Raw genomic sequence first — 10,668 nt, 5'->3', positions numbered from 1 at the left:
CACGGACCGAATGCTAAGTAGCCTTATCCAAACTAAAACAGGATACCTGAAAAAGAAACTAATCAATGAAGCATAAAAATTAGTTCTGTAATTGTTTTAGACCATTTATGAAGTCACGCGAAACGGAATGACCTCGTAGAGAATTCAGTAATAAAGAAGCCTTTTCAAAAAATAGACTAAACTCTAACTAAATACTGCATAAATTCTTCTGCTCCATTATAAATTTATATTGTATTTCATGAGAAGTAAAATATCACCACGTTTTTCTACACAATTCGAAATCTATTATTGACTATATACTTTTTACTGTCTTTATGTTTTCTTGCGCAGCAGAAGTTGGCTTTAAATAAAAATCTGCTATCCATTTTTTTATTTTTTGAAAATTTGTAAGCTACCATGTGGTAGAAGTTGAAATAACCTGTCGAAAAAGTCTTTAGAGGTCTTTGGCAACCTTTTGGAAAAATTATCGGAAAGCCTATTAGTTTTTTAAATTTATATTGTGCTCAGTTTTGTAAAACTACCGCTCAGCAAAACTTCAACACCCCAACCGAAGATAAAAACTAATTTCATTGTATTGAGAATCAATTCCAGACAAAAAATAGAGGTGAAATTTTACTTCTTTTCAGTGCTATTGCTAACACAATTATTTCAAACTTTTGTTTTGGTGTCAAAAATTGGAGTCCTGAGGTGTTAAAAAAACATCCAAGGAAGAACTTTGCAAAAGTATAGTGCTTTAGCTCAAACTCCCATCGATTTGGGTTCTAACTGCCTCAGGACCACATTCTTACGAGAACTAGTTTGTGACTTCTTCATTATTCGTTACACTAGATCTGAAGGCAGGCTTTTTTTTACCAAGCACAGACGATGACGGTTCTTCGAAAGACACTTCTTGTAAAAGTTACAACAAGATATAACTCACTCGAGTGATTTGTGCCCTGACTTGAGGGCTCTTGACCCCGAGTGCTTAGCACGAGACACAAGGGAGTGAAGATTTTCTCTAGTGAAGTATTTAGAGAACCAACTGGTATGAAAGTAGATTTTAATTTGAAGTTGAAAATGAGAGTACATTTTTGCAGATTAGTGTGAGCAAAGTTTGCTGTTTAAAAATCTAATGGCGTTGAAATAAATCCTACATCTCCATCTCCGATAGCGAATCAGCAATTTTTGTAGCAAATTGATTCAAGTGTCAGTTAGTGATTCAAGTTATACTTTTAACTAAAACTAATTTTTTGCCTCTTTAAGTCTGATTTCAATCTTTCAAACTATGCTCTCTGCCTCGAAATTTCAGCGACGGATGAAAAAGCAACGGTTTCTGGGGTCTCTAAGTAACGAAAGTTGCAGAACTCCTTTTGCACGTTTGATTGATTAGTGTACCGGGAAGAGTTGAGACAAGAGTTAAAAACATTAGAACTAATCAATGAAGCATAAAAATTAGTTCTGTAATTGTTTTAGACCATTTATGAAGTCACGCGAATCGGAATGACCTCGTAGAGAATTCTGTAATAAAGAAGCCTTGTCAAAAATTAGACTTAACTCTAACTAAATACTGCATAAATTCTTCTGCTCCATTATAAATTTATATTGTATTTCATGAGAAGTAAAATATCGCCACGTTTTTCTACACAATTCGAAATCTATTATTGACTATATACTTTTTACTGTCTTTATATTAAACTAAATTTTAATTTATACAAAAGCGGTTGACCTAAATTGTGCCGATTATCTGACAGCTTTAATTGCATCTATTCTGACTATTGCAGACGCAACCCACCCACCCATGACTCACACAGTTCCCTATATACCCTTGGAATTTATGATGTATGTTGATGAGACCAAATAGGCCAAAAAGACATGTTTTTTTAAGAAAGTTGGGTTTTGTTATTTATTTCATGCGTCTATTCTGTTTCGGCCCCCAGTCTTTATATGCGCCTGGGGGGGGGGGTGAGGGGGGCTGAAAAGATATATATAACCCTAAGCTTGGGGGACAGAATAGATGCTATTCAATTTAACTAAGCTTGGAGATGTTACCTCATGTCCCTCTGGGAGGACATTACGCACATGGATATCACGGGTAAGTCATTACAGTAATTAAAGAAAAACACGCCTGATTTCATCCAAGCTCTATGAAAGTGTAATCATTCCCAGGTTCAAATCTCGACTTATGAAAAGACCAAGCTCGACTCAAAAAGCCCATGAAAAGACTATAGCTGTACCTAATCGTTCAACTAGTCTTTGGCTCGACCCAAATTTTTGATGCTGGACTTTAGATCAACCTAAAATGTTCGCGCTTGGCTCAAAAAATCTACAACGGGTTTGACCGTTAAAAAATTTTTCAATAATTCTCATTTTTTCTAAAAACGAACTTTGCTATTATACATATATTTAAAAAAAACAAATTTTAGATCAAATGAACTAAATTGTAACACACTAAATTCAATGACGATTGAAATTGGATTGTTAGAGCTGTGTAATTTAGTTGAATCCAGCCGAACAAATTCTCATTATAGGATACTTGCAAAAACTAAATTATCTTATGAATTTTGTATTCCTTAGGAATTTTCGGAAGAATTCCACCTGGTTTTCGAAGGTAGACTGCCTGTTGCAACGCTAGTTTGGTGTTGCTGGTAGATGATACACATCTGCAAAAAGAATTATGGAAAAGTAAACTATTATTAATCCCAAAAAATACAATACAAAAAACACATCAAGTGAGACTCGTGCAACCTCCTTCCTATTTCTCAAATCCTGGATAAATTTTTGTTTTAATCAAAAAATATCACTATGAGTAAAATTTGAAATATAATCATCAACAACTTAAAATATAATCATCATATAAGCACGTTTAAATCAACAGCACGTTTAAAATACAGATTGATGTCATAATCAGAAAACAATTTTTGCCATAAATAATTATACACCATGTATGAAAAATAAAAATACTGATAGATTAAAAGAAAATTATAATCAATATAAAAAGTAACTGTTAATCTAGAGTAAAATTTAAATCATCGCAATGTGTAAAGGAAGATTGATGTATTATCCATTGACGTTGAACTGAAAAAATCATTGACTTCTTAATAAAAAAATCAAAAAATATTGAACAATCTGAGTACTTTGGAGAAAATATTGCATTATAACACGTTCAATCAAAGCATTAGTTATAGTTCATTCTTTATATAATTGTTTTAACAACGTTTTCTTTTAGTTCATCTAAAATCTCTTTTCGAAACAAACAAAGCCTTTTATCCTGAGTGTAGCACAGAAGGTTATCATCAAATTATTCAAACTCTTTTTACTTTTTTACTTTGACTAAAAGTAATAACCTTAAATCGTCTACCTTCTGAACTCTGGTCTCTAATACTCTTCTCTCTTCATCATTTATCAAAGGTATATAAAAATCCATGTGTTTTAATAGGTCCGCTATTAAGGCTATATGTATTTGACGTTAAGCATAAAAACTAATCTATATGTTTGCTACCGAACTCAATTTTGAACTTACGGAACTTTATGGTTACCCCAGACGAACTCCGACGCTTATCTTGTAAGATCTTGCAAGATAACCGTCATAAAATTTTCTTGAAAAAACACCAGTTTTACTCTAGAAGACATTTAGGAATATTGAACTTACGTCTTGCGTAGCGATAAAATAACGTTTTTGGTGATTACATAAGTACATGGTGAAAATCGTAAGTTGTCATTTTTGTTAATCTTCCAATCCTTTTAAAAAGCGTTCTATAGCAGAATGGCACTCCTACTACTTGTTTCCTTCACTTTGTGCATTAACATTTATTCCAACTGATGATGGAATTAGAAGTTTCAATTTGGTTATAATGATAATTGTGTAAGAGTGTAATCTTTTTCAGTCCACCCTAAATTTCACTCTTTGCAAAGAGTGTTAAAAGATTGTAGAAAAGAGTGTTTACAAATTACCCTCTTAAACTCTTTTCCCCCCTATAAATATGAAAGCAATACGCATTACACCCTTATTCCCATTATGTAGGGGGTAGATTAGGTGTGAAACCTCGTCCAGAGTGGTTTTACAAATATCTTTATGGTCATCATCAACAGCGCCTGGGTCGATGAAAAATGGGAAAAAAATATAAGATAATTTGTGAAGAGTTGTTTTTTGTATTCACCGCAGACTTCGTATTTAAGTTTGAAATATGCAATAATACCACTAGTAGAGAAAGAGGTGAACTTACAAAACTTCCGCACATTTCACCGTTTGCTACAAATTACCGTCTTTACACGGATTCATACCTCTCACCTCCTGCATGTTAGCCACTTCTTCTTCCACTGCTCCACCTCTCACAAAAATCTTGCATATTTGTTTTGAATTTAAATCAAATTCACTCTACTTTTTGTAAAACACGCGCTTTGATTTTTTATAAGATTCTCGCTTCTTAGCGGTGAAAATACATATTTTAGCGGTGAAATGCGGTGATTTTGTTTGCCGCTCACTCTAGTGGTGAAATTAAAAAATATCACCGTTTAAAAAAAGTGTCAGAAAGATTCAAGATCTCACACAATTTTAACACTGTTTTCTAAGCAGTAAATTTATGTAATTTCACCACTAAGTTAAGCGATGAATTTATGTAATTTCACCGCTACCAGGCAATGAAATTTTTTTCATCGCATTCACCACCTGATTTATGTAATTTCACCGCATTCACCGCTTATCTTACACAACTTTGCGTTGAATGGGCAGTGATAATTCATAGTTTGAACTCTACTTTTTTTCAACTAGTGTTTTCAATTGGATTTTTTTTTTTGGTTTGTCACAGACCAGACCAGCGAATACCGGCTGATATGATTGTTTGTTCACAGCTACTCTCATGTTCCACAAGTGCCCTTGTTCCGTACCTACTGGCGCTCTCCTGTGCAACCCCCGAATGCAGCTAGAGGTCACTTGACTATGAGTGACCGGAGACACATGGGGGAACTCATGTCCCACTACAAGGCTGTCATCTCAAATTTACAGGGAGAGATTGAATGCATGAGCAGGTACATGATTTTCAGTTGAATGGTGGTGATACCTCGACCCGGGGAACCGCTCTCTTAATTAGACTTTCGATGCTGATTATATGATCGTTGGGATCTTTTCCGTTTGTGCCCCCCCCCCAGTACGTTATGCGCCCCCCAGTTACAGAGCACATGTCATTACATAGTAAATCATTATGTAAAGTTATTACACGTGCGTCTGGGGGATGCAAATAATATGCACCCACTAAGCTGGGGGGGGGGGGGGCACAAACGGAAAAGATCCGATCGTTGTCTTTGAAAAGTGAACATCACAAAGAAAAAGCACTTCAAAAGTTGCTGAATCTGCGCGCTTAACCGGGGGCGTAGCCCCGTGGTGTAGGCATTGGAACTGGAGAGGCAAAATGTGGAATCAGAAGTAGGTTGGTGGTTCGAACCCCAGTTGATGCGAAAAATTGTTCGCAGGTTTGAGTAGAGAAAGTGTTGATAACAAGTAGCCAGCGAGTGTGCAGAAGGCCAGAGCGTGAAATTAGACATGCGAATGACAGAATTCTTTTTTGCACTGCACTATAATAATAACATTAATTCTATTTTTCTCCGATAAACATCTTTGATACCGTGTAGCATTGACGAGTTGCGAAATTTTAATTAATTGGTCGCACCATTTAATTAATTAATGAAGTGGAGGGTATATGTTCAGGCCCCATACGCTATTAAAATATAATGTGGGACCGCATGTTAAGAGGGAGTCTAAAATCATCTTCCATGCATTCCCAGAAGAAAAGACTTCTGAACAAAAGTTCGGGCAGGTTTGATATAAAATGACTTACAGAAAAGAGGAGGTCGATGGAAGGTGTGCATGTTGCAGAGAGAGCTTTTTCTATGATTAGTTGATGAGCTCTGTTATCCATTCTGATTCATAAGAGCTGACATGTCATCTACTGTCGGATCCCAACTGAGACCACGAACCACTTCCCTCTGCTCCTCTGCCCCCATGCTCTGTAAAAAGAAGGAAACATTTGGATACCTTGCGGAGCACAATAAATTCGTTTTACACTTAAGATCATAGAGTAGTGTAGCATGCACCGCTAAAAATTGCTTAAAGATGTAAGATTTGCGGTGAATTTGAAGAAGGTGAAAAGTTTGAAGAATGTGAAAAGTGTTAGATTTGCGCTCAATGCGATGAATGCGGTGAAAAAAAACTTTTAAGCTGTAAAAAAAATTTCACCGCTAAAAATTGCAATTCTTACAAAAAATCACCGCTGAATTCAGCGCTAATCTTGCAAAGTTTCACCATTGGAATAGTTGTATTAAAGAAATGCAAGAATAGCGCTAAATAATTAGCATCCTCGTAATATTAAAAGAGATTTAATACTATGCCGAGCATGCTGTCGAGGATAGATTAACTTATGGATAGAAGATAAGCATATTAATCCAAGACGTTTTGTTTTTATCCATAACTGAAGATATTTGTTTTCGTACTTTATAACCTAAAAGTATTATAAACTATTGATCTGAACAATTGTTTGATTTTTCTGTGCCCGGAGTTTCAACGAAAAAAATTATAAGAAACGAGCCGAGTTTCAACGGGGATAAAATGCAAGAAATGAGCGGAATTTAAGGATTGGTTTTTTTTTTGTTATCCATCACGAGTGCTGTGAGAAGGTATTATGGCGACATCATTGTAAGCCGAAGGTGTTAATTTTGAGACATATATGTTGACTTTGATTGGTTGATTAGGGATGCCTGTGAGAGACACGATGTTATGGAGGAGATGGTCAAATTACTAGAAGAAAACAAACAGAAGGAGGCAGTACATCATGTGGAACAACAACACAACAATCTATTGTTAGACATATTACTCATAAGTTACACAACGACTAATTGTAATCGTTTCTGGATCCTTTTTCTCAAAATAACCAATTGGAAAGCTAAAATGTCCAAAAGTTTCGCAATTGGATTGGTAAAGTTGCTCAAAATCTATGTGCAGTATCTTCCAGAGCAAACATTTGTTTTTGTTTGAAACAGAAATGCTTGATCTTTTGAGCTTTCTGCATAGCTATTATGATGCACAAGAGCTGAACCGTAGTCCCTAAGACCGAACAAAAACGATGCAAGAAATGTTCGATATGTTCGGCTCTTAGCTTCGGTATCTTAGGATGGAAATGTTAGAAATGACCAGTTTTTTGGCCTCCAGGGTCCTCACTTCTGAGTAGTCATACATGGATCATATATGGTATCATACAAATCATAACGTATTTCCTAGTACGATCCTTGTATGACTACTAAGAAATCATACATGACTACTAGGCAGTCATATCTGAACCTTGTATGACTACAAAGAAATCAAATATGATCCTATTATGCATACCAAGAATCATACATCTATTTTTCATAAAGTTTTAAACCATTTATGTCTTATAAAAGTTTCATTCGGCAGGGACTCACTTATGTGCTTCCCCGGCATCACTTTGTGATCCGCCAAAAGACCCAAACGTACATCATTTGCAAAGTTGGACACGCAATTAATGAGTAAGTCCAAACAGATAAATAATGTTGTGATATTCTCTTAAGCCAGTTTATACCTATAAATGCTCATTTATTAAAAAACATTTGGAAAAATTTTTGCAGATAACCTCAATTTCGTTTTCTGAATGTATTTAAGTTGGAAAGTTGTTCTTTTCGCCCACACAAAGAATCAAATGTGGAATGCAAATGCGATACAATAATTTATTATGTCCTCTGACTATATTATACGGGAAAATGTGAAACCAATCAATGTTTTATGCGTCATATATGATTTTGTATGATTTCCAGGAAATTTTTTCAACATCAAAAAAATGAAAGATATACAGTTTTTAGGCTTTGATTTTTTTTGTATGATTCCTGTATGATTTCTAGGAAATCGCATATGATGCTTGTATGACTACTAAGAAATCATACAAATCATATATGACCTTGTATGAATACTAGGAATCATATATGACATAGTATGACTACTAGGAATTGTTTATGATGAGCAACCCGGGCTCTGAATTTACTCTGAGCAGTTTAAAAAACAAGTCTTTGGATCCTATGATCAGACAGAAAGTACAATCTGTTATTCAGCATAAATCACAGACTGTGCGAATTATGAAACAGCTCATCAGATCTCATAAGATAACAATTCAGCAAAATTGAATTATTATCTTATAAGATTTGATAAATTTCTTATCAGCTCTTACACGATTAAAGTTCACGTAGGGCAGAATTTTTATCGAGTAAGACCAGATAAGATCTTACACGATAAAGAGTTTTGATCAGCATCTTATCAGATCTTACACGATAAAAATTCCAGAATGACTGGGGTGGTGATGGTGGTGGTGGTGTTATGTTTAAGAGATTGGCAGAAGTTGGAGGCTAGCAAGATGGAGGGGGAGATAGAGAGGGTGAAGGATATTGCGAGTGAGATTGTGAATGAGGTGGAGGATGAGGCACAGCAACTGAAGGAGGAGTTGGAGGGGGTGCAGACTGTCGTGCAACCAGATGGACAATTCACTAAGAAGGCTAAGAGGAAAGTGAAGAGTGCAGTTATAGAGGCAGTAGAACGCATGCAGGGTATGCTACCTGAATAATAGTCTCAGTGTAAATCAGCGCTGAATCAGAGACTTTCCATTATGCGATTTTTCTATGACATGTTTCTGATCATGTCACTTTTTACCATGATCCGTGTAAAACTCTCCGTGTTGAAAACTGAAAACACTCTGTACAGTATGAAAATCAGATTCTGATTTTTCCCTGGCAGTGCTTTTAACATTCTGTCAGACATACGGACAGCACGTAAAAAGTAGACAAGGTGTATGGCTCTTTTTGGTCTCTATGGCTCTTGCATGGCATTCAGGAAATCTTGGCATCCAGGAAATCTTGTATGGCAACAAAGTGTTCTTGTATGGCATCCACAGGACCTTGGATGGCATCCAGATCATTTGAACTGACCATATCCAGGACCAAAAAGTTTCATGGTACCGGTAAGAACCATGAATGCGCATGTTCCGTATATGGTTGCCAAGAAAACATAAATAACAATCTTTCGGCTTTACGTCTCCAAAAAACTTTTTAGGAGAGGAAACGTTCACCAGGATTTCCTCAAAATTGGTTTTTAAACGTTTTAGATTTCATCATATATGGTCCTCCATGGTAGCATGAACGTTTTTGGTCATATATATGGTTGCCAAGAAACAATGAACTTGAATTTTTTTCAAAGTTTCAACAGATACTTTTGACGAGCAAAATATGTCAGAGGCACTTATTTCACGCTTTTTCAGCCTAAGTTTGAAATTTCGTATGGTGAGGTATATGGTTGCCAAGTTTTTCTGGTCACCATATATGGCTTGGATATGGTTGCCGAGATTTATTTATGGTGGTCAAGCCGGGGTGTAATATCATTACTCTTATATTTTATTTCAGTATCTCGGCCAGTGCCGGTCTCAAGCCAGCAAATAAAAAGCAGGGAAGAGCCACATAATTTACACCGAAAACCTCAGAACATCAGAGTTTTACATGACTACAGTAGATTATACTAATGCTGCTAAATTTTTCAGCGCAACCAACGGCCGAATGCAGTCAGGTGATCAGGATAAAATAGGGTTGAAGTCAAAGTCTTGCAAGAATAATAAAAAATTCCTTTTCGCAACATCGGTTGCGAGATTGTTGTTAATTTTTTTACATTACTTGGTTTGGGTAGCCAAATACAATACAAAAACTATAAGAAGGTTCTAAAGAGAAAACATCAATTAGTAGAAGTAGTAGTATTAGTGTCAATTAGTAGTTGTAAGTAAGAAGGAATAAACAGTAGTCAAGGGACTACTGTTTCTTCCTTCTTACTTACAACTACTAATTGACACTAATACTACTACTTCTACTAATTGATGCTTTGTCTCTTTGATCCGGGTGCATCCCGCAGATAAATTTCACACAAGCAGCCCATATATTTTGTATGTTAAACTTTTTCGGAGGGATTTCGTAAAACGTTCATTTATCTTTTCAAAATTAGATGGGCACGGTGAGGTGGTAGAAGTATGAACCGGGTGATCCAGAAAAAAATTGGCCATGATCGGACGATCCAGACAAAAATTTGGCCATGATTCGAACTTCTGTGAATTAATGCGAATCATTGCGAAATAATTCGAAAAACGCGTTCATGTCTCGACTCTGTGGGACCATGCACGCACGTTTAAACTATTTGGTTTAAACTATTTAATCTAAAAATTCCCCTCATTACCCCCCATTACCCCCATTACCCTCCTAATCTTACTATGTTTTACCCCCCATGGACATTTACCCCCCTACTCTTACATCAATTTGGGGGGGGGGGGGGTGTAATCAGGGGGTTAATTCCGACACGGGAGGGATTACGTAAAACGCTTATCCATCTTTTCAAAATTGGATGGGAAACTATTTGGGAGAAAGGAGGAATGAGTTGATGGGGTTGATGTTGATGATGATTTGTTGAATGTAGAGACAGGAGTGTTGCCATCTGTGGTGGGAAGTGTGGGAGATGAAGAATTCAACAGACAACTGATGTCAGAGTTGAGTAAGTTGGAAGGGAAAATGGACTCTCAGAAGGACAGACAAATCAATCAGTTGAAGAGACAAATCACTCAAAAGGACAATGCTATCAGTGTATGTTTACTTTATAATTCTATTTGA

At 36.1% G+C, this 10,668-nt stretch overlaps 1 protein-coding gene across 1 annotated transcript; it reads left to right on the top strand.

Annotated features, from left to right (window-relative positions):
- Window positions 1–1,553: 1,553 nt before the first annotated feature.
- Window positions 1,554–10,668, top strand: LOC142351677 (uncharacterized). Its single transcript, XM_075403816.1, has 6 exons — window positions 1,554–1,712; window positions 2,015–2,071; window positions 4,828–5,004; window positions 6,721–6,828; window positions 8,360–8,577; window positions 10,478–10,668. Exons 2-6 carry the CDS (start codon window positions 2,022–2,024, stop codon window positions 10,666–10,668), a joined length of 744 nt encoding a protein of 247 aa, XP_075259931.1. The 5' UTR covers window positions 1,554–1,712; window positions 2,015–2,021.

This window comes from Convolutriloba macropyga, chromosome 13 (genome assembly GCF_964194025.1).
Source record: "Convolutriloba macropyga chromosome 13, txConMacr16.3, whole genome shotgun sequence".
NCBI lineage: Eukaryota > Metazoa > Xenacoelomorpha > Acoela > Convolutidae > Convolutriloba > Convolutriloba macropyga.
The sequence above is the reverse complement of the archived record's forward strand: the minus strand, read 5'-3'. Positions and strand labels throughout refer to the sequence as shown.